The 23,017-nt window shown below is 45.9% G+C and overlaps 2 protein-coding genes across 7 annotated transcripts in view; one reads left to right on the top strand and one right to left on the bottom strand.

Annotated features, from left to right (window-relative positions):
* Positions 1 to 6,724, bottom strand: part of HARS2 (histidyl-tRNA synthetase 2, mitochondrial) — a 10,065-nt gene extending 3,341 nt beyond the window's left edge. The window contains exons 1-12 of one of the 5 annotated variants that reach the window (XM_017891743.1): positions 6,648 to 6,724; positions 6,408 to 6,557; positions 4,499 to 4,573; positions 4,115 to 4,234; positions 3,889 to 3,984; positions 2,513 to 2,638; positions 2,301 to 2,408; positions 1,947 to 2,045; positions 1,229 to 1,322; positions 776 to 903; positions 440 to 682; positions 160 to 276 (exon numbers count right to left, since the gene is read on the bottom strand). In XM_017891743.1, coding sequence (XP_017747232.1) covers positions 160 to 276; positions 440 to 682; positions 776 to 903; positions 1,229 to 1,322; positions 1,947 to 2,045; positions 2,301 to 2,408; positions 2,513 to 2,638; positions 3,889 to 3,984; positions 4,115 to 4,234; positions 4,499 to 4,573; positions 6,408 to 6,515 — 1,314 coding nt within the window. In that variant the 5' untranslated portion in view covers positions 6,516 to 6,557; positions 6,648 to 6,724. Of the gene's footprint in view, positions 1 to 159; positions 277 to 428; positions 683 to 775; positions 904 to 1,228; positions 1,323 to 1,946; positions 2,046 to 2,300; positions 2,409 to 2,512; positions 2,643 to 3,888; positions 3,985 to 4,114; positions 4,235 to 4,498; positions 4,674 to 6,407 lie in introns of all 5 variants that reach the window. The other 4 variants (XR_001889138.1, XR_001889139.1, XM_017891744.1 and 1 more) reach the window with 4 other exon arrangements.
* On the top strand, positions 6,439 to 23,017 carry HARS1 (histidyl-tRNA synthetase 1). Of its 2 annotated transcripts, XM_017891741.1 has the most exons (13): positions 6,439 to 6,948; positions 7,218 to 7,307; positions 13,707 to 13,826; positions 17,076 to 17,171; positions 17,818 to 17,943; positions 18,923 to 19,030; positions 19,180 to 19,278; positions 19,509 to 19,602; positions 19,812 to 19,939; positions 20,032 to 20,274; positions 21,797 to 21,913; positions 22,105 to 22,251; positions 22,595 to 23,017. In XM_017891741.1, the coding sequence occupies exons 1-13, from the start codon at positions 6,859 to 6,861 to the stop codon at positions 22,664 to 22,666; spliced, it is 1,530 nt and encodes a 509-aa protein (XP_017747230.1). In that variant the 5' UTR covers positions 6,439 to 6,858; the 3' UTR covers positions 22,667 to 23,017. The 2 variants fall into 2 exon arrangements, with proteins under 2 accessions (XP_017747230.1, XP_017747231.1); XM_017891742.1 differs by lacking the exon at positions 13,707 to 13,826.

Raw genomic sequence — 23,017 nt, 5'->3', positions numbered from 1 at the left:
AAAAAAAAAAAAAAAAAAAAAAAAAAAAAAAAAAAAAGCCACTCTAATAGCTAGTAGACTAAAAAGGTCTTGAGTTCCACCCTAGACATAAGGTAGATATAGCCCTGGGTCCTAAATTCCACACATACCCAGATGGCTCAGATATCAGCTCCACCATACCTTGATTCCAGCATCCCAAAGCTCTGTAATAAGTTTCAACCGTTCTTGGAGAAAGTTCTTCTGTGGTGTGGCCACAAACACTTGAGTCTCTGTAGTCCGCACCTTCTCACCTTTGGTCTAATAAGAGTGAAGAAAGTGAAACTAATAAAAAACCTCCTTTCCACCAGCAGTTCCAAAAATCAAGACAAAAAGAATCATCAGAAAACCACTCCAACTACACCTCCAGAAACAAGAGGGATTTTAGGCCTCCAGCCCCATCTCACACCTACCTAGGACCTACCTTCATCCTCTGCTCCACAATGTAGAAGATTCGTTCAACCCCAATGCTGAGTCCCACACATGGCACCTTGTGGCCCTTGGGGTCAAACATGCCCACCAGCCCGTCATAGCGCCCACCAGCAGCCACACTGCCCACATTCAGGGGCTCCTCCCCAGCCTGAGTTGGGGTCTGCAGCAGCACTGCTTCATAGATCACTCCTGTATAGTAGTCTAGGCCCCGAGCCAGGCTGAGGTCAAAGGAGATCTGTGGGGACAAGGCTACAGTCAGTCCCAAAGTAGACTCAGGACCCTGAGAGCCCTAGAGCTCAACAGGAGGTCCATCTGCAATTCAGCTTACCTTCTCAGCAATTCCAAATAAAGTCAGGTATTCAAATAGCAGCTTCAGGTCTCCCAGGCCCTCCAGGGCCTGCTTGTTCTGGGATAGTCTGGGATCCTGAAACATTTGCTCTACCAGGGATACCCCACCTGGAGAGAAATAAAGTATCTGCTGTTCACTCAGATGTGTTTCATTTAAAATTATCCCTGATGTGCTCTAGCTAGTCTTCCTCATTTTCTTAAAAAAAAAAAAAAAAAGATGATCCCAGTCTCACATGACAAGACCCTCCTCCTTTACCTCTAGCTTTGCCATCTGAAGACACAAAGTCATTACAATAAGTAAAAGAGAAATTAAATTCAGGACAGGCCCTGAAGCTTAGCATATCTACAGAAAGGAGTTGTTTCAGAGGTAGAATTTGAGCACATGTCACCTTTAGCCTGGTTCTATCACAGCTCTGAAAACCCTGGTTCTTACCATGACATTGGACATAGTCCCCAATTCGATCAGCCACCTCAGGAGCCAGGCCTTTCTTCGCCACCATCTCATGTCTCACATCTTTCCAAGCCATCTGCATAAACACCCAAACATTAGCCCAGCCCCAAGATCTTTCTTTCTCAAACTGGAAAAGGACAACTCACTTCCATTCAGTATATACATCACAAGTAGCTAACTGTATTCTCCGCAAAGTCAGAGACAGCTTAAGAAATCCAGTCACAGCCGGGCGCGGTGGCTCAAGCCTGTAATCCCAGCACTTTGGGAGGCCGAGATGGGCGGATCAGGAGGTCAGGAGATCGAGACCATCCTGGTTAAAATGGTGAAACCCCATCTCTACTAAAAAAAATACAAAAAAACTAGCTGGGCAAGGTGGCGGGCGCCTGTAGTCCCAGCTACTCGGGAGGCTGAGGCAGGAGAATGGCGTAAACCCAGGAGGCGGAACTTGCAGTGAGCCGAGATCCGGCCACTGCACTCCAGCCTGGGCGACAGAGCGAGACTCCGTCTCAAAAAAAAAAAGAAATCCAGTCACAATCCCCACTGTATAGCATGACTCAGATCTTCCTTCATATGCCTCCTTACTTTCCTCCCCAAAATAGCCCACTTCCAGCCACAGTCTCCTTATTTTTCACTAGTGGTATGGATTTGAGGGCAGGGCAGAAACTAGATAGGGTCTACTGAAGCATGTCTTCTTTGTTACCTTGTCTAGTTTATCTATGGAGGAGCAGATGGCGCGGAACTTGCTTTCAGGAACGCCACAGGCAGCAAACACCCCATCCACAATCCGCCGGTCATTTACCTGAGAACTCAATGTCAGTGACCCAAGTGCTTGTCAATGCCCTTCCACGCAAAACAATGACAGTACCTACTTTCCTGACATATAAAAAGGATGGAAATTTCACAGGAAGAGTACAGACATATAGGAAATACAACAGCTTTACTAGGAAAGTCCTAGAGTTGCAGGCTTAAGGGTTGGAGTCACCCAAGTTTGGGACTTGCGTAAACACTATTAGGCCAAATCCAGACTTCTCCCAGTTCTCAGCCCTGGCCTCACCTTAATGAGAAAGTCTCCCAACTGCAATCCACTTAGGATTTCACACATGATCTTCAAACACTCTGCATCAGGGATCATAGGGTCAAACTGACCAGCAATGTCAAAATCCTACAGCAAAGAAAAAGATGGGAAAAAACTTCCATTATCCAGCCAATTTCAAGGTTGTGGCCCCTAGAACTATCAAACTGTGCTGCTCCCATCAGGTCACTTACACACTGGCAGAACTCCCTGTAGCGGCCTTGGACTATGGTTGGGCTCTCTCGCCGCCACACCTTTCCAACGTGATAACGTTTCATCTTCTTCACCTTATTCATGGCCAGATAACGAGCAAAGGGAACCTCACATAAATGGGTTAAGGAAGAGGAATACTGCATCCAAAGCTTAGGCCCAGTATACAGACATTAGGGAGGACTGGGCCTATATCAACTGGATCTCATCCACTAGGGTGAGAACAAGGACCTTCCCTTTTTTCCACTATCCCCAAGGTCTAGCAGTGCTTGGAATTCAATATATATTGAAATCCCAAATGAAGGAATCTCACCTAGCATAACTGTAAGTTCAGCAGAAAGCAAGGGAAGTAGAGACAGAAGTGACCCAAGAACTAACTTCAGGTCTGGGCCATTTCTGCCCATTCAGATCAATTCCGAACCATCTAAAACAGTCAAGCTTCAGAACTTGGATTTGCCTAACAACTTCTAAGCTACTGTTTCTGAAAGTGCAGGGAAAGGACTACATGCATCTTAATTACCCACGATGCTTGTTTAAAATGCAGATTGTAGGCCAGATGCGATGGCTCACACCTGTAACCCCAGCACTTTAGGAGGCCAAGGTGGGAGGATCACTTGAAACGAGGAGTTTACAACCAGCCTGGGCAACAAAGACACCCATCTCCACAAAATGTTTTTTTTTTTTTTTGAGACAAGAGTTTTGCTTTTGTCACTCAGGCTGGAGTGCAATGGCGCAATCTCAGCTCACTGCAACCTCTGCCTTCTGGGTTCAAGTGATTCTCCTGCCTCAGCCTCCCTAGTAGCTGGGATTACAGGCACCCGCCACCACGCCTGGCTAACTTTTTAGGTCAAAAGAGATCTGTGGGGACAAGGCTACAGTCAGTCCCAAACTAGACTCAGAACCTGACAGCCCCAGAGCTCAGCAGGACCTCAGTAGAGATGGGGTTTCACTATGTTGGCCAGGCTGGTCTTGAACTCCTGACCTCTGGTGATCCACCTGTCTCGGCCTCCCGAACTGCTGGGATTACAGGTGTTCGCCACCGTGCCTGGCCAAAAAACAATTTTTAAATACAAATTATTGAGCCCCATTCCAGCTACAGAATTAGCTAAGAATCTCTGGGACTGCAGCCAAACGTCTGTACTTCTGCAAGCTCCCCCAAAGGATTATGATACACATTAGAGTTAAATGATAGGGCTCCAGGCTAGGATCCTGTAGCAGAACTGCCTTCTGGGAGAAACTAGAAGTATAGGCTGCTGCCAATGGACCTCTAAGATCCCAAAGTCACTCTCTCTACTTTTGTCAGAGAAAGCCCTCTGGATTTGGAAAGAGACAGGTGAGGCTCCAGTATTCAAAAGGATACAGTAAGATCATAGCGGAGGGACAACAGCTCTCCACCTTGATCCTTCAGATCATACATGAGCCCAGAGTCCTCTCCATACTTCTCAGTCAGTATTTCCTATAGGGGTCAAACAGAATGAGTCACAGTTCAAAGGATGACTCCAAAACACAGATGAGAAGCCCTTTGGGACACTTAAGTCCAGTGAAGAAGTGAATGAGGTTGCATGTACTCTTTCTTCTCCCCTTACCTTCAGCTCAAATGCTGGGGTATCCATAACCTTTGCTCCATGACGTTTAAAGCAGCTGATAACCAAATCAAGAATTTTCTCCCTCACAACCATATGCTGAGGACTAAGATCCCTGGTACCCTGGAAACCAAAAGCAGCCACAGTGAAAACAAAAACAAAAAATAAGTCCATTTCAGACAAGGAGTTAAAGGACACTTATTATGTAATCTCAGGTCTGGAGCTGAAATCTACTGAGTTCAAATGAGTGTGAGCCCCACCTAGTATCTCAAGAATAGTATATATTTTTAAAATGTAAAGGACATTAAAAGGGGTCAGAGAGACATGCAAGGCAGAAGTCAGTCCTCCAAGGCACTCTAACGGCATAGGGTAGGCAAAAAGTATTACCTTTGGGATCTTGATAATAAAATTTGGTTTCTCTTGACGTGCTTTCAGTTGGGATGTTAACACTGCCTCTGCAACCTGGCAGAAGAATGAATGTGAGAAGTGGCTCCTCTGGACACTGGCCAAACCTGTGGCATCTCTGACCCTGTTGACCATCAACCTGCAAAGACTCTTCACCCTGAGCAACAGGAAGCCAAAGCACCATTTCATCTATCCCAATCTCAGTCCCACCCCAAAGAACCCATGTTGTATCTACAATTATATGTGTAATATATATGAGGTCAGGTCTTCACCACACAAGATTCCTCATTGTATATGGATTTTCTTTTTTTTTTTTTGAGACAGAGTCTCAGTCTGTTGCCCAGGCTGGAATGCAGTGGCACGATCTCGGCTCACTGCAACCTCCACATCCCGGTTCAAGCAATTCTCCTGCCTTAGCCTCCCGAGTAGCTGGGACTACAGGCGTGCCACCACCACGCCCAGCTAATTTCTGTATTTTTAGTAGAGATGGGGTTTCACCATGTTGGCCAGGCTGATCTTGAACTCCTGACCTCCTGATCCACCCACCTCGGCCTCCCAAAGTGCTGGGATTACAGACATGAGCCACTGCGCTCAGCCGGATTTTTAATATTCTCAAATACTTTAAGAATCTGAGAATAATGAAGGCACTGAACAAACCCACCACTACCAATACCAACCATTCAGGGGTAGGGATTATGATGATCTTCTCCAGGTCACGGTTCCTACTGAAACAGCAAAAATAATTTTTTTTTTTTTTCCAGATGGAGTCTTGCTTGCTCTGTCGCTCAGGCTGGAGTGCAGTGGCATGATCTCAACTCCTGTAACCTCTGCCTCCCGCATTCAAGCGATTCTGTCTCAGCCTCCTGAGTACCTGGGATTACAGGCGTATGCCACCATGCCCGGCTAATTTTTGTATTTTTAGTAGAGACGGGATTTCGCCCCGGTGAGGCTGGTCTCAAAATCCTGACCTCAGGTGATCCACCCCCCTTGGCCTCCCAAAGTGATGGGATTACATGCATGAGCCACTGCACCCAGCCAAAAAAATAAGAATTTTTAATAAGGTAGCACTAGTTATCAGGTTTAGAGATAGGAAAACTGTAACTTGAAGACAGGGGAACCAGCTCAAGGACACAGAACAAGCCTGTGGAATGAAAAGATATGGATTTCCTGAATGAACTAAAAAACTCAGACTGGTAAGATGCTGTGATTGAATATTAATAAAAGACCTGAGCCCTATTGTTCACGACAGCGCAAAGCATCTGCTAAGAGGGCATCAGAATCTTTCTGAAGTAAGGCAAAACTTAATCAGTGGCATTACCAGCAAGCTGTATGCCCTTCCAAAAATAGAGGATGTGGTGGTTCCATACTATGGCGATTATCTGTCCCAAGAGAAGTCCAAGTTCAAGTCCACAATTCCTTATCTGCAATTCCAAAATCCCAAACTCTCTGACATCTGAAAATGTTTTTCTGAGATTCATTTTGAGGTAAATTCTAAGGCGAACTCAGTTTACTTCTGGTCTTTAGTCATCTCATTTATTAGGAATATTCATACATTTTGCTTAAAAATATTACTGTTTGAGTCCAAGAGTTTCAGGAAAAAGTGTGGATATAAATTAAAATACTCCCTTACTACATATCCATGTATAACTCATTCATTTAATCTTGCAGCCTCCGTTTCCTCAACTGCAGAATGGAAATAAAAACTCCAACCTCTCAATATTGCTCCAAGGATTAAATGACCAGGCATCCAAATCGCTTAGTTCAGTGTCAGTACATAGTGGGCACTCGATAAAAACCGATTGTAACACTACTGGAATACACGCCGCGAGTCTATGCTTTCAGATCTGGAGGCCCTGCTGGGACAGACCAGAGATAATTACGTCTCGCTCACCTGGCTTTGGCAACGGACCGCCCCGGCGCAAGAAGCGCAGGGCGGTCGCAGGAGCTGGCTGAGCAGTGCAGCCCAGGCCCTCCTGGGAAGAAGTCGGAGCAGGGGCATCGCGCGGCAGGACGCCAGCTTTCCGGGACAGGAACAAAAGGCCTGGGAAGGAGGCGGGTCGGACTTCAGGAAGGGTGGAGGGCATGCCAAGGCTGAACCCGGGCACCAGGCAAAACTCGGGCGTTTGCGCACCTCACCAGTCACGAAGGCTGAGGTGGGATCCTCCCAAGTTCCCTTAGTAGCCAGTTTCGGCACTTCCGGCAGGAGCCGGAAATAATTTTTGTGCTCGGCGGAGGCTCTCTAGGCGTGCGACCCGGCGACTCGATAGCCGGAAGTCATCCTTGCTGAGGCTGGGGCCACTATCGCAAGTCTAGGCAGCAGTGGGTTCAAGTGGACACCCGGGATGGCAGAGCGTGCGGCGCTGGAGGAGCTGGTGAAACTTCAGGGAGAGCGCGTGCGAGGCCTCAAGCAGCAGAAGGCCAGCGCCGACCTGGTAAGACTTAGGCAGCAGGGGAGGGCCAAGGCAAAGCCTGGGAGGACGTAAAGCCAGGGTGTTCGGGACATAGGATAGGGATGTGAGGGAAACGACCAAGCTTGTAGGGAGGAGAGTGGGCTGCGTGGGGAGGCATCCGGGGTGGGTCCCGAGAGAAACAAAGCTAGGCCTGAGCAGAGAGATCCTGATGAGGGAGGAATATTGAATGAATGGCGGGGGAGGCAGGAGACTGACAGATGGTTAGCTCAGCGCCTTCTTTCCCTCCACAGATCGAGGAGGAGGTGGGAAAACTCCTGAAACTGAAGGCACAGCTGGGTCCTGATGAAAGCAAACAGAAGTTTGTGCTCAAAACCCCCAAGGTAATATCATTCCTGTAGGGAGCCACTGAGAAAGTCTCTAACTCTACTCACGGGGCGCTTACGTCTGCCTCCTTAAACCAGGTCATTGAGGAGGATCTGAAATACTGCAGAGGAGAGGACAGTCGCCCTGGGCGCTGGGCTGGACTGGACTCTACCTGAGTCATTCTGGGATGGCAAAGTGATGGCAGAAGCTAGGCCAGCTGGGTGATCAGGGGAGTCAGCCTGCTGCTGCTACTCCTTTGTTCATTCAGTAAATGTGTATTTAGCGCTGTGTCTCTAGCACTATACAAAGCACTTAATACATACCATGGTGGACAATATAGCCTACTCTCATGGAGCTTACATTCTACTGAAGGAGAGAGACTTAGAACAAATAGTCCCACACAGATTTTTTTTTTTTTTTTTTGAAACGGAGTATCCTGTATTGCACAGGCTGGAGTGCAGTGGCACATCTTGGCTCACTGCAGCCGCTGCCTCCTGGGTTCAAGTGATTCTCCTGCTTCAGCCTCCTGAGTAGCTGGGACTACAGGTGCCCACCACCACACCCAGCTAATTTTTATATTTTTAGTAGCGACAGGATTTCCCCATATTGGCCAGGATGGTCTTGAACTCCTGACCTCAAGTGATCCGCCCATCTCAGACTCCCAAGGTGCTGGGATTACAGACGTGTGCCACCGCACCTGGCCACCACACATGGTTATGTAATTACATATTGTGAAAAATAATATAAAGAAATTAAGGTTGCTCTGAGAAAAATAAGTGAGAACTGGGGAGTCTGAGAAAGGCTAACTGAGGAAGTGATATACTAACTGATCTAGTGAATGAGTAGGAGATAGCCAGAGGACAAGTGTGACAAAGATAGGTCCAGGTAGAGTATGGAAACCCTAAAGTGGGAAAGAACTTTGGTAGTTTTGAGGAACTAGAGGATGATCTACATGGCTAGAACTAAGTAAAGTAGAGTAGAGTGGAATGAGGTTGGAGATTCTGAGCTCATCCTCCAGTTCAGTTCCACTTTCTGTAAGTTCTATAAACAGAACTGTTTACCCCTTCATCTGTGTTCTCTTAGCACTTCATACATATTTCTGTTATTGCACCAACTTTAAGTAGTTATTTTTGTGGTTTATATACCCTGAGACAGACTAGGTGCCTAAATAGGTATAGTCAGCCCTCCATATCCCAAGGTCCCACATTCACAGATTCAACCACCTATGGAGATCAAAACCATTCAGGGGAAAAGAACAATTAAGAAAAAAAAATCTGGCTGAATGTGGTGGCTTACACCTGTAATCCCAGCACTTTGAGAGGCCGCAAGGGGAGGATCATTTGAGCCCAGGAGTTTGAGACCAGCCTGAGCAACATAGTGAGTCCCTATCTCTCAAAAAAAAAAAAAAAAAAAACTTTTAAAATCTCACAATAAAAATTTCAAATAAAAAATATAGTATAACAACTATTTACACAGACTTTACATTGTCTAAGGTATTATAAATACTCTAGAGACTATTTAAAGGATATAGGAGGATGTGCATATAGTTTTATATCAAGGGCTTGAGCATCTATGGATTTTTGGTATCCACATGGGGCCTAGAACAAATCTCCTGCGGATACTGAGGGATGACTCTATTTAATAAACGTATTTGAAATTGAATTCCAAAGGAGAGGGGAGATGTCTGTTTTCCTTGTGTTAAGGTTAATTCTTTGGGCTCCTAAATTCATTGAGCTGTTTCTTTCTACATATAACTCATATTCAGAGGTTAAAGAGACAATGTAAAATCCTAAAGTGGTGATGATCAGTGATTATTCAAACTATTAGATGAAAAGCTTACTGTGGAATTTATGATGGATCATCAGTCTGTCCTCACCAGTGATGAGTTTTAACATCACTAAAGTAGGACAACTAGACATGTTCCTGCTGATGTGATGCAACAAGAAGTACACAGCACCACCTGTGAAGTACTCTTGCCAAGTTAATTGAATTTGAATCTAATCAGATCTTTGGACTAACTATCAGTTTACAGGAAATACTAGAGATGGAAGAACATGTTAAATGACACATCAAGCATATTGTTCACCAAATCTAGAATGTGAAAAAATTTTTTAGGACAAATGACCCAATTTTCCTAGTTAATAAATGACCTTTTTAAAATAAAAAAAAAAAGTGGGGGAGGGAAGGAAACTATTGTAGATTAAATAGACACATCAGCTGATTACAACGCATAGACTTCGTTTTGAAGCTGATTCAAATAAATCAACCATAAAAAGATATTATCGAGGCAACAGGGAAAAACTGACCATGGCTTAGCATTAGGTAATATTAAGGAGTTGCTGTTAGTTTTGTTAGTTATAATAAAGATAGAGTCTTTGGGGTTTTTTAAATGTCCTTATGTGTTAGAGATTCATATTGAAGTATTTATGGATGAAATGATATGACGTCTGGGATTTATTTCAAAATATTTAAGAAAAACATGTAAGGGCTTAAATAAGAATAGCAGATGTTAATGGTTGTTGGAGCTGGGTAATGGATAAATGGTGACCTGTAATACTATTCTCTATATTGTGTCTTTGAAAATTTCCATATTATAGCATTAAAATAAGATTATGCTAGAGAGTTAATATCCATTTTAGTATTAACAATAGAAAACTCGGCCGGGCGCGGTGGCTCAAGCCTGTAATCCCAGCACTTTGGGAGGCCGAGGCAGGCGGATCACAAGGTCAGGAGATCGAGACCATCCTGGCTAACACGGTGAAGCCCCGTCTCTACTAAAAAATACAAAAAACTAGCCGGGCGAGGTGGCGGGCGCCTGTAGTCCCAGCTACTCGGGAGGCTGAGGCAGGAGAATGGCGTGAACCCGGGAGGCGGAGCTTGCAGTGAGCTGAGNAGCACTTTGGGAGGCCGAGACGGGTGGATCACAAGGTCAGGAGATCGAGACCATCCTGGCTAACACGGTGAAGCCCCGTCTCTACTAAAAAATACAAAAAACTAGCCGGGCGAGGTGGCGGGCGCCTGTAGTCCCAGCTACTCGGGAGGCTGAGGCAGGAGAATGGCGTGAACCCGGGAGGCGGAGCTTGCAGTGAGCTGAGATCCGGCCACTGCACTCCAGCTTGGGTAACAGAGCGAGACTCCGTCTCAAAAAAAAAAAAAAACAATAGAAAACTCAGTATTGTGAGACAAGACTCTTTCAAGGGATCTTCATGGTCAAAACTATTTCTATAGTAATCCTTTTGTTTTGTTTTGTTTGAGACGGAGTCTTGCTGTGTCGCCCAGGCTGGAGTGCAGTGGCGTGATCTTAGCTCACTGCAACCTCCGCCTACCAGGTTCAAGTAATTCTCCCTGCCTTCAGCCTTCCGAGTAGCTGGGACTACAGGCATGTGCCACTGCACCGGACTAATTTTTTGTATTTTTAGTAGAGACAGGGTTTCACCGTGTTGGCCATGCTGGTCTTGAACTCCTGGCCTCAAGTGATCCGCCCACCTTGGCCTCCTAAAGTGCTGGGATTACAGGCGTGAGCCACTGTGCCCAGCCCTTCTATAATAATTCTAAGATGTTATCTGCCTTTTTTGTTGTGTTAACATTTGCACCAAAGGCACAAAAGCACTGATGAGTAGAACTGCTGGTGCCTTAGCATAAATTAAGACAGCGACACTAAACTGTACTAATAGCCAGTATGTTCTTCACTGCCATGCACTCACAATAAGTAAATAAATAAATAAAATTTAGTTTTACTTAACAATGTTATTGATAAAATGGTAAAACTTTGTTCGTTTGTTTGTTTTGGGGTTTTTTGTAGACAGAATCTCACTCTGTTGCCCAGGCTGCAGTTCAGTGTCACGATCTTGGCTCACTGCAGCCTCCACTTCCCGGGTTCAAGCAATTCTTGTGCCTCAGCCTCCTGAGTATCTGGGATTACAGGCGGGTACCACCACACCCAGCTAATTTTTTGTATTTTACAAAAAACACAAGAAACCTACAACATATTTCACCATATTGCCCAGGCTGGTTTCGAACTCTTGAACTCAGGCAATCTGCCCATCTTGGCCTCCCAAAGTGCTAGGTGTGAGCCACCATGCCTGGCCAAAAAACTTACTAATTTTATTGAATCTTGACCCTTGAGGACCCTATTTTTAAATATTTGCTATGACAAAATGGGAAGCACATATAAAGCACTTTTGCACCCCAAGGTAGGGAAAATGCTTATGCTATTGTTCAAGTTGCAAGCTGATCTAGCTACTTTTTTCATAGAACATCTTGTTTTATTTGAGTTAACAACTGAAAGATAAATTATGGTTTTTCAAACTTAAATATTTGGCATTTTTACAACAATGAACGAAGTGAGCCTTGCCACCTCAAGGAAGACATCTGACAGTGCCTGTAGGCAGTGATAAAATTCAAATATTCAGGTGAAAGTTAGAATTTTAGAAAACTTGGGCTGGGCATGGTGACTCACACCTATAATCCCAGCGCTCTGGGAGGCCAAGGCGGGCGGATCACCTGAGGTTGGGAGTTTGAGATCAGCCTGACCAACATAGAGAAACACCATCTCTACTAAAAATTAGCCGGGTGTGGTGGCGCATGCTTGTAATGCCAGCTACTAGGGAGGCTGAGGCACAAGAATCGCTTGAACCCGAGAAGCGGAGGTTGCGGTGAGCCGAGATCGCGCCATTGCACTCCAGCCTAGGCAACAAGAGAGAAACTCCATCTCAAAAAAAAAGAATTTTAGAAAACTTGTATCTTCCATCATAAGCTTGACAGCTTCCCAATAATTAAAGAGTTTTCTGCTGGGTGTGGTGGCTTACGCCTGTAATCCCAGCACTTTGGGAGACCAAGGTGGGCAGATCACTGAGGTCGGGAGTTTCAGACCAGCCTAGCCAACATGGTGAAACCCCATCTCTAATAAAAATACAGAAATTAGCCAGGTATGGTAGCGCATGTCTGTAATCCCAGCTCCCTGGGAGGCTGAGGCAGGAGAATCGTTTGAACCTGGGAGGTGGAGGTTGCAGTGAGCCAAGAACATGCCACTGTACTCCAGTCTGGGTGACAGAGCGAGACTCCGTGTCAAAAACAAACAAACAAAAAACCAGGCTGGGCAAGGTGGCTTACGCCTATAATCCCAGCACTTTGGGAAGCTGAGGCAAGCGGATCATGAGGTCACGAGATCGAGACCATCCTGGCTAACATGGTGAAACCCCATCTGTACTAAAAATACAAAAAATTAACCGGGCGTGGTAGCACACACCTGTAGGTAGTCCCAGCTACTCAGGAGGCCGAGGCTGAGGCTAAGGCAGGAGAATCATTTGAACCCAGGAGGCGGAGGTTGCAGTGAGCCAAGATCACGCCACTGCACTCTAGCCTGGGTGACAGAGCGAGACTCCATCTCAAAAAAAAAAAAAAAAAGACTTTCTTGATGAGATCTGAGGTGATGTAAATAAATAAGGCTTCCTGATATTGTATAATGAAATGTATCAACATTTGAAAGACCTGTTATAAAGTTTCACAGGGTTCGCCAGGATGGTCTTGATCTCCTGACCTTGTGATCTGCCCACCTCGGCCTCCCGAAGTGCTGGGATTACAGGCGTGAGCCACCACGCCCGACTGGTTGGTTTTTTTTGTTTTTTGTTTTTTTGTTTTGAGATGGAGTCTCACTCTGTCGCTCAGTCTGGAGTGCCGTGGCGCAATCTCAGCTTACTGCAACCTCCGCCTCCCAGGTTCAAGTAATTCTCCCTGCCTTCAGCCTGCCGAGTAGCTGGGATTACAGGCACCCGCCACCACCATTTGTTTGTTTTTTTGAGACACAGTCTCACTCTGTTGCCCAGGCTGGAGTGCAATGGCACGATCTCGGCTCACTGCAACCACCTCCACCTCCCAGGTTCAAGGATTCTCGTGCATCAGCCTCCCAAATAGCTGGGACTACAAGGGGCGAGGCGTCACACCTGGCTAATTTCTGTATTGTTTAGTAGAGATGGGGGTTTCACCATGTTGGCCAGGCTGGTCTCGAACCCCTGACCTCAGGCAATCCATCTGCCTCGGCCTCCCAAAGTGCTGGAATTACAGGCATGAGCCACTGTGCCTGGCCTCAGGTACGTGTTTGTTATTAGGCCAGGAAATGTTCTGTTATCCCAGAAAGAGTTTTTAGGAAAATGACTTAAAGAAAAGAGTTCTAAGAATTTTAGAAAATAGACCCCAAGCTTAAAAGGGAATGGAGTTTGTAAGGCAGATAGCAGATGGGTGTGGGAATTAATAGGAAATTATTTGTACTTGTTTTAAAACTCAGTGGCCTGTAGGAAAATCTGTTTAGAGCAGGATTTGCTTTTTCATTATTGAGGTCATCCTTTTATATTTCCAAAACGTATTGTTCTTGGTTTTCAAACCTCATTTCTGGTTCTCTGGCTGATTTCAACTCCAAGGGCACAAGAGACTATAGTCCCCGGCAGATGGCAGTTCGTGAGAAGGTGTTTGACGTAATCATCCGTTGCTTCAAGCGCCATGGTGCAGAAGTCATTGATACACCTGTATTTGAACTAAAGGTGAGGAAAGGGCAGGAAGAAACTACAATTGTAGATGAGTGGGCATTTGAATAACAAAGAAGATGACAACAAGAGAGTGAAGGTCCAAAGGGCCCACTCCTGTTGTGGACACAGACCAGTATTCTCCAATAACAAGAGGGACAAGAATGGCTTGGAGGGAGAGGCCCTGTCTTTTATTATGTTGGTTGTGGCCAGCAGCTTCCAAAAGAGAGCCATTCTTTGGAGTGGTAGTTGTTCTGGGTCATGTCTACATTGTATTGCAGGGCATTTGTACTTGGGATGTTTTCTAGATTGATCCAAACCATACATACATAAATATGCAACCACTCTCCTATTGATGGACTCTGACGTCGTTACTAGTTCTTTGCTATTAAAAACCAGATTGCAACTGGGCACACCTGTAGTTCCAGCTTTTCAGGAGGCTGAAGCAGAAAGATCACTGGATCCCAGGAGTTCAAGGCTGTAGTGTGCTATGGTGGTGCCTGTGAATAGCCACCATACTCCAGTCTGGGCAATGTAGCAAGACCCTGTCTCTAAAACAAACCAACCAACCCAGATTGCATTACTACCTGCTTCAAACCCAGTGATTCCCACTGCACTTAGATTACAATCCAAACTCTTTACTCAGGTTTACAGAGCCCTAGGTGATCTGGCCACTGCCTCTCCTACCTCATCTCGTGCTAATGCTATTTTTCCTCTTGCCCATTATGCTACTCTGGTCTTCTTCCAACTCTTGGAACATACTCAGTGTGTTTGTACCTCCGGACCTTTGTTCTTGCTCTTCCCTTTTCCTGAACTCCCTTTCCTTAGCTATTTGCATGATTTATTTCAGATTATACTAGAGACTGCAGATTTTAATTCCTTTTTTCAAGAAACATAAATACAAATAGAGACAGAAGTCTTGCTATGTTGCCCGGGCTGCTTGCAAACCCCTGGCCTCAAGTGGTCCTCCTTCCTCAGCCTCCCAAAGTGCTGACATTACAGGCATGAGCTACCACGTCCAGCCAGCCAGATTTTAATTTCAGAGCTCAGCTAAAATGCCACTCCTCAAGTAATCTTCTCCAACCACCTTCTTTAAAGTAGCTGTTCTCCCTCTATCACAATGAGCTGGTTTATTGCCTTTAATTATCTGTTGTTTCCTTCATCAGTGTACTACCTGTCTCTTTTTATTGATATATAATTGTACATATTCATGAGACTGTTTTTACCTATTGTGTTAGTTTGCTAGGGCTACCATAACAAAGTACCATAGACTGGGTAGCTTAAACAACAGAAATGTATTTTCTCACAGTTCCAGAGGTTGGAAGTTGACATTATATGCTGGCAGGCCTAGTTCTTTCAGAGGCCCATAAAGGAAGGATCTGTTCCAGGCCTCTCTCCATGGCTTGTAGATGGCCATCGTCCCCCTTGGTTTTTTTTTTTTTTTTTTTTTTTTAATTGAGACAGAGTCTCGCTTTGTTGCCTGGGCTAGAATGCAGTGGCATGACCTTATCTCACTGCAACCTCCACCTCCCAGGTTCAAGCGATTCTCCTGCCTCAGTCTCCTGAGTAGCTGGGATTACACACGTGCGCCACCACACCTGGCTAATTTTTCTATTTTTAGTAGAGACGGGGTTTCACCATGTTGGCCAGGCTGGTCTTGAACTCCTGGCCTCAAGTGATTCACCCACACCAGCCTCCCAAAGTGCTGGAATTACAGGCATAAGCCACCAACGCCCAGCCTCCCTTTGTCTTTACATCGTCTTTCCTCTGTCCCTGTCTAAATTTTCTCTTTTTACAACAACATATTGGATTAGAGCCCAGCTTGGAGACCTCGTGTTAGCTTAATCATCTCTTTAAAGATCCTATCACCAAATGTAGTCATGTTCAGAGGTTACTGGGATTTAGGACTTAAACAAATGAATTGGGGAGGGTCGGGCAGGGGGATACAGTTCAGCCCATAACACTAGTGTGTGACTGTTTCTGATACTACGTACTGGGAAGTTTCAGGCTTTTTAATCTTTGCCAACCTGGTGAGCGAAATATGCTATTACCAATGATAGACATCACAGGGCAAGAACTGCTGTAATGCCCTTAAGACATTCCTCAGTTTTTACTTTTGACATTATTCGAATCTTAGGCATCATAAAAACATTTATGTTTGTTGGTCTAATAACCCATTCCTAGTAGTTTATCATCAAGAAAAACACTTTTTTTAAAAAAAAGAGCTATATACCTAAATATTAGATATTGAAATGTTATGTGGTCATTTTTTTTTTTTTTTTTTTTTTTTTTTTTGAGACGGAGTTTCATTCTTGTCACCTCAGGCTGGAGTGCAATGGTGGCAATCTCTGCTCACTGCAACCTCTGCTCCCGGGTTCAAGCGATTCTCCTGCCTAAGCCTCCGAAATAGCTTGGGATTACAATGCCACCACCTCCCCAGCTAACTGTTGTGTTTTTAGTGAGAACAGGGTTTCAATGTTGGCAGGCTCGGTCACGGAACTCCTGACCTCAGGTTGATCCATCCGCCTCCGCCTCCAAAGTGCTGGATTACAGGTGTGAGCCACCATGCCTGGCCTAAAAAAATTTTTTCTAAAATTAGAATAACCTAAACATCTAACAGTATAACATTAGGGAGGAAGTAAGTACAGAGCTTCTTCTCACTGGAATTTATGCATCTTTTAAAAATACTTCAGGCTGGGCGCTGTGGTTCACGCCTGTAATCCCAGCACTTTGGGATGCTGAGGCGGGCAGATCACGAGGTCAAGAAATCTAGACCATCCTGGCCAGTATGGTGAAACCCTGTCTCTACTAAAAATACAAAACTTAGCTGGGCACAGTGGCACCTGCCTGTAGTCTCAGCCACTTGGGAGGCTGAGGCAGGAGAATCGCTTGAACCCGGGAGGCAGAGGTTGCAATGAGCCGAGATCACACCACTGCACTCCAGCCTGGCGACAGAGCAAGACACCATCTCAAAAACAAAAACAAACAAACAAAAAAAAATTCATGCTGAGAAGTTGAGTCTGAAGAAAAAAAGATTTTAAGAGAAAATATGTAAAAAAAAATACTTCAGCTCTGTTACAAAATCAAAATAGGAAAAACACAAAATTGATGTTTCCCTTCAATGATAACTACATCAGACACCTAAGAATTGGGATAAAGAGCAGAGGGAAATGTAGACAAGTTGGAATCAGTCATGTTTGTTTTTAAAATTTCCTTTTAAATTGTTATATTTATTACTATGACCACATTTATTTATGTTTTCTCTAGGAAACACTGATGGGGAAGTATGGGGAAGATTCCAAGCTTATCTATGACCTGAAGGACCAGGGCGGGGAGCTCCTGTCCCTTCGCTATGACCTCACTGTATCTTTCTAAACTGGGGCACTTGAGACTTTGGATGGATTGGCACTCACTTGGCTCAGGTTTAAGAATGGTAGAGTAGATAGGATCAAATATGAGGCCTTTGGCGATTAGGGGAATTATTTCTCTAAACCAGGAGTGGGACTTTGGCTAAACAGAGCATACACACCCTTAGAAATCTTCTGAATCCTGAGTGAGACCTCAGCTTGATGTCAGGGCCCAGTTCCAACTCTACAGTCATCCCCTGGCTCCAGAATACCTCTCCCCTGCCCTGTCCAGTGGACAAAATTCTCCTTAATGGACCAGCAACACATTTCCCTTGTCTCCAAGCTACACAGAGAATCATCTGCTTAGAAATCCCATATGGGGGCCTTTTTCTGGTCTGTGGCCAACCTGCCCAGCCCCTTGCCATGCTCAGAAAAGTCCAGTCAACACTACAAAAGAGAAAGGTGCCTTAATATTTTTTGAGCCTTCAGCTGCCTCATGTGGTAGCACAGCTGGTGCTTTCTGATGTTCGTAAGTGCTATTAATCTTATGGGTGGCAGTTTTACCCACATAGGGAGGGGTTAGACCCCAGCTTCTGTTGGTGATGATAATCAACTTGCAGACAGTGATAGGAGGGGCTTTCTCCTTAACTCTTTGTCATCAGGTTCCTTTTGCTCGGTATTTGGCAATGAATAAACTGACCAACATTAAACGCTACCACATAGCAAAGGTATATCGGCGGGATAACCCAGCCATGACCCGCGGCCGATACCGGGAATTCTACCAGTGTGTGAGTGTCGGGAAACCGTGGGGCAGGATGGGTTACTTGGGGCTTTCTCAAGCCAGCAGAATCTATTGAGTACTCAACAGTGTCCTGAGCAAATTGGATGACCCAGATAATGCTCTTAGGTTTCTATGGTGGTTTTTTTGTTTGTTTTTTGTTTTTTTGAGGAGTCTCGCTGTGTTGCCCAAGCTGGAGTGCAGTGGTGCAGTCTCGGCTCACTGCAACCTCTGCCTCCTGGGTTCAAATGATTCTCCTGCCTCAGCCTCCTGAGTAGCTGGGATTACAGGCACCTGCCACCACGCCCAGTTAATTTTTTGTATTTTGAGTAGAGACAGGGTTTCACCATGTTGGCCAGGCTGGTCTCAAACTCCTGATCTCGTGATCTGCCTGCCTTGGCCTCCCAAAGTGCAGGGATTACAGGCGTGAGCCACCGCGCCCAGCCTCTTCTATGGCGTTTTCATGCAGATTTCACAATGTCCCTGTGGTGGAGGAGGAGAATAAAGTCTCTCCATTTTACATATGAGTAAACTTGATACCCGCAGATGAAGAGATCATAGGGGTAAGAAAGGCAAAGTCAGGACTAGAACTCTTGGTCTAGTGCTCTTTATTTTAAACCACAGTGATAGGATCACAGCAGAGAATAAGGAAATTAGCTTTGATATATCAAATCATCCAGACTGATGCCAGGGCTTCTGAATGAATAGGGAAAATGGCTAAGCACTAAAGCCATATAATCACCCTACCCAGTAGGAGGAGTTAAGATGATGAAGTAGAAAATGAAGAAATAGCCCAGTAGATAGAAAGGAAACCAAAACTGGTGAGAAGCCCAAGGATGCTGGGGTTTACCTCTGGGCTGATGATAAGAAAATGAAAGAGAAAGTCTATGGTTGAGTGCAACCAGGCCTTCCTAGAGGACAGAGCTCCCAGAGTCCCCCCTTCAGAAAGGTGAATCCCTGAAGACCTCTGGCTAACCCTCTCCCTGCAGGATTTTGACATTGCTGGGAACTTTGATCCCATGATCCCTGATGCAGAGTGCCTGAAGATCATGTGCGAGATCCTGAGTTCACTTCAGATAGGCGACTTCCTGGTCAAGGTCAGAGCTGACACGGCTGGGAGGGCAAAGTTGGGCCTGGCCTCTCACAAGATCCTTGTGCAGAGGGACCAGTAGCCCAAGTGACCATGACTATTGCAGGTCATGTAAGAAAAGAGATTCCCTCCACACTACGCATTGGTTCCTTGCAGGTAAATGATCGACGTATTCTAGATGGGATGTTTGCCATCTGTGGTGTTTCTGACAGCAAGTTCCGTACCATCTGCTCCTCAGTAGACAAGCTGGACAAGGTAACAACCCAAGTACTTGACTTCTTTTCCCAGATCCCACCCTGCCTTGGGAAATGGAAAACAAGATTGAGAGAGAGAGGTGCACGCCTCTATACCCACCAGAGAAGGTTAGGCTAGGATATAGGCTCATGGGCAGCTACTGCTCCAAGACTGTTCCCTGAGGACAGTACATACCTGCTCTGTGGTGCGGAAGCTGCCCAGAGGTCCCTGACTGGTGTCTGTCTGCCTAGGTGTCCTGGGAAGAGGTGAAGAATGAGATGGTGGGAGAGAAGGGCCTTGCACCCGAAGTGGCTGACCGCATTGGGGACTATGTCCAGCAGCATGGTGAGGAACAGAACCAAGCCTCCCCAGCAGCCATCCAACTGCCCTCAGTCCTAAAGTTGAAACTCTTCTGTGTATGTATGTAGGAGAGTGAGTGTGTGTATGTATATGTACACACACATGTATGGGCAACTAGAGTCCAGACAAGAAGGTCAACCCCCCTTACCTTTTTTGTTTGCTTGTCAGCCTCACTCACAAGTCTGTCTCCCCAGGTGGGGTATCCCTGGTGGAACAGCTGCTCCAGGATCCTAAACTATCCCAAAACAAGCAGGCCTTGGAGGGCCTGGGAGACCTGAAACTGCTCTTTGAGTATCTGACCCTATTTGGCATTGATGACAAAGTGAGTCAAGTTGGGGATGAGATCCCTTCTGAGCTCTGGGGCTTCAGATCCCTAATCTTAATCTGGCACTGACCATGTTCTTATCTCCACAGATCTCCTTTGACCTGAGCCTTGCTCGAGGGCTGGATTACTACACTGGGGTGATCTATGAGGCAGTGCTGCTACAGACCCCAGCCCAGGCAGGGGAAGAGCCCCTGGGTGTGGGCAGTGTGGCTGCTGGAGGGCGCTATGATGGGCTAGTGGGCATGTTCGACCCCAAAGGGCGCAAGGTGCCATGTGTGGGGCTCAGCATTGGGGTGGAGCGGATTTTCTCCATCGTGGAACAGAGACTAGAGGTAGGTCCTACGGGGTGGGTAGAAGACAGTCTGAGCAGGTGGTGGCACCTAAGCTATCTGATCTCCAAGGGAGCGAGTGGTGCTGCTTTGGGTAGGGAACATCTCACAGAAATGGAGAAAAGATTATTGCTCTTTTTCACAGATTTCTACCCCATTATAGGTCAGTTTTATGGATCTTTAATCCATGTTTCTCCACTAAATCCTCTGCTCTGGGTCTCTGCTTCCTTCAGGGCTGTCACAAACGTGGGCTGCTGTATCCAAGACTTAGATCTTCCTCATGATACAGAATACTTAACATTTTAGTGCCTTGTGCCAGGCACTGTGCTTGGTGCTTTTCATGCATTATCAAAATATAATTCTTATCACAGCCCTGTGAGAGTAGCTAATTTTATTAATTGCATTTTCCAGATGAGAAAACTGAAGCATTATAGATCAAATAATTTGCTTAAGGCCATGAAACTTGTAAGTGGTAGAGTCAGAATTTGAATCCAGGCAGTCTGACTCCAAAGTCTTGCCACTAACCACATTGTAATATTCTCTCTAAATGGGAAGCATGTGTCTGAGGCCCTGGGATCCCTCACATGGCTACCGTGACTCTCTAGCGCCTAGAGTAACACCAAGGAAGCCTCTCGTGGCCTCAAGCCTTCCTTTGTTGCTGCTGGTCTTAAGTGGCTGGTTGCATTTCATCCTCTGGGAAATGCTCTGGCAACCTCCCCACGGTCTATGCCTTTTCTCTAGGGTGGAAACCACCCGTTTCCCAGTTGAGATCATTCTTCCAGTGGGCATCTTACATTGTAAGAACTATGAAAATAGTTTTCCCGAAAAAGACAAGGGAAGCAGCAGCAGCATTCTCCTTTCCCCATACCCATATACACGCCTGTGCCCTGTAACTGAAGTGTGAGAGGCACAGTGTCATAAATGGGTAGATAGTAAGTGGGGACTAAAACTGCCAAGGATGATCTAGTTGGGGTAGGCTCATAGTAGTATTTCTGTGTGAATGCTTTGATGGACCCTTAAGGTACTACATGGACCAGTCTGGGCAACGTGGTGAGACCCTGTCTCTACAGATTAAAAAAAAAAAAAATTTTTTTTTTTTTTTTTTAATTAGCCAAGTATGGTGGTGTGTGCCTGTAGTCAGGAGGCTGAGGTGGGAGGATCACTTGAGCTCAGGAGGTTGAAGCTGCAGTGATCACGCCACTGCACTTCAGCCTGGGTAACAGAGACCCTGTCTCAAAAAAAAAAAAAAAAAGTACTACATGGAGATAAGCTTGAAGTTACTGTAAAAAAGCTACCTTTACTCTTACCCTAAGTTATTTATTCTGACACATCCTATGTACAAGTTAGTTCAGTCCTCATATCTACTAAAAGCTACCTTATGCCCAAGGTACAAGATGAGAAGACAGGGCCCCTGCCCTGGTAGAGCTGAGTTGGGCCTGGTCTCAAAATCCTGACTAGAGCCTGCTTTGTTTGCTCCTTGAAGGTGTTAGCCCAGCTCTCTGACTCTTATCTGCCCCTTCCCCAGGCTTTGGAGGAGAAAGTACGGACCACGGAGACACAGGTACTTGTGGCATCTGCACAGAAGAAGCTGCTAGAAGAAAGACTAAAGCTTGTCTCAGAACTGTGGGATGCTGGGATCAAGGTACGGGAGGCAAGCCCCAGGGTGGCAGCAAACTTGGGTGTGCTGGGCACAAACTGAATAAAAGCTCACCCATAATGGATCCTGCCATTACTTCTCAAAAGTGGAGCTAAGAACAAGGTGCCAGATTGGACACCCTCTGTCCCTGAGGACAGCAGAAGCTAGCCTTCCTCTTCTGCTCTTGTCCCCTGCAGGCTGAGCTGCTGTACAAGAAGAACCCAAAGCTATTGAACCAGTTGCAGTACTGTGAGGAGGCAGGCATCCCACTGGTGGCTATCATCGGGGAGCAGGAACTCAAGGATGGGGTCATCAAGCTCCGTTCAGTGACTAGCAGAGAAGAGGTAAGGGAAGCGGGCAGGAAAGCTAAGGGACAGAGAATGTATGCCATTTTGGCAGGCCCATGCCCATTCAAGACCTGAGAAAAGCCTGGCATTGATATTAGTACAAACATAAAAGACTTGAGAGCTTAACCTGTTACTGTGGTCTTAGTAGGGTGAGATCTCCATCCCTGCATATACCCTATGTTTTGTTGGCTCCCCCAAGAGGCACACTCTAGCCTGAGGTGTTTAATTAGGTTCCTGCTCCCAGCTGAGACTGATGCCTAGAGGGCTAGAGGAAACTAGGCACTCGGGCAGCAGTGGAATGGAAGATGCTTATATCACCTTCTTCTCCCATCCTGGCCAGGTGAATGTCCGAAGAGAAGACCTTGTGGAGGAAATCAAAAGGAGAACAGGCCAGCCCCTCTGCATCTGCTGAACTGAGCAAACAATCAGAGGAAAGGAAGTGGGACTGGTACTATTTGAGGTTAAGACAAACTGCATATGTACTTCAACTGCTTTGCACTTTTCCGTTTCAGCAGGAAGACCTGAAGACTGGTCAGAACAGAGACTTTTAATTTTTATTATGGTTATTTTATTGATTATTACTGGCAAAAATGGCCAGATACTACACCTTTTACATACAAGGCCCTGGGGGCTTAGTCCAGTCTGTGCTCCTGGGCTACAAGGACCCAGCCTGAGATGGTCTCATCTACAGGGCCTCGCACCAGTTGGAGCAGATGCCTCCCCACCAATTGCCAAAGGTCCAATAAAATGCCTCAACCACAGA

Source organism: Rhinopithecus bieti, unplaced genomic scaffold (genome assembly GCF_001698545.2).
Source record: "Rhinopithecus bieti isolate Rb0 unplaced genomic scaffold, ASM169854v2 scaffold_21531, whole genome shotgun sequence".
NCBI lineage: Eukaryota > Metazoa > Chordata > Mammalia > Primates > Cercopithecidae > Rhinopithecus > Rhinopithecus bieti.
Note: the sequence above shows the minus strand (reverse complement) of the source record. Positions and strands in the feature narration are given on the sequence as shown.

Bases quoted from the DNA above. Each gene is read 5' to 3' on its own strand.
- HARS1 (XM_017891741.1), top strand. From the start codon at position 6,859: ATGGCAGAGCGTGCGGCGCTGGAGGAGCTGGTGAAACTTCAGGGAGAG. The intron at 6,949-7,217 runs GTAAGACTTAGG...TTCCCTCCACAG, and splicing joins AGAAGGCCAGCGCCGACCTG to ATCGAGGAGGAGGTGGGAAA. The intron at 20,275-21,796 runs GTAGGTCCTACG...CCCCTTCCCCAG, and splicing joins TCGTGGAACAGAGACTAGAG to GCTTTGGAGGAGAAAGTACG.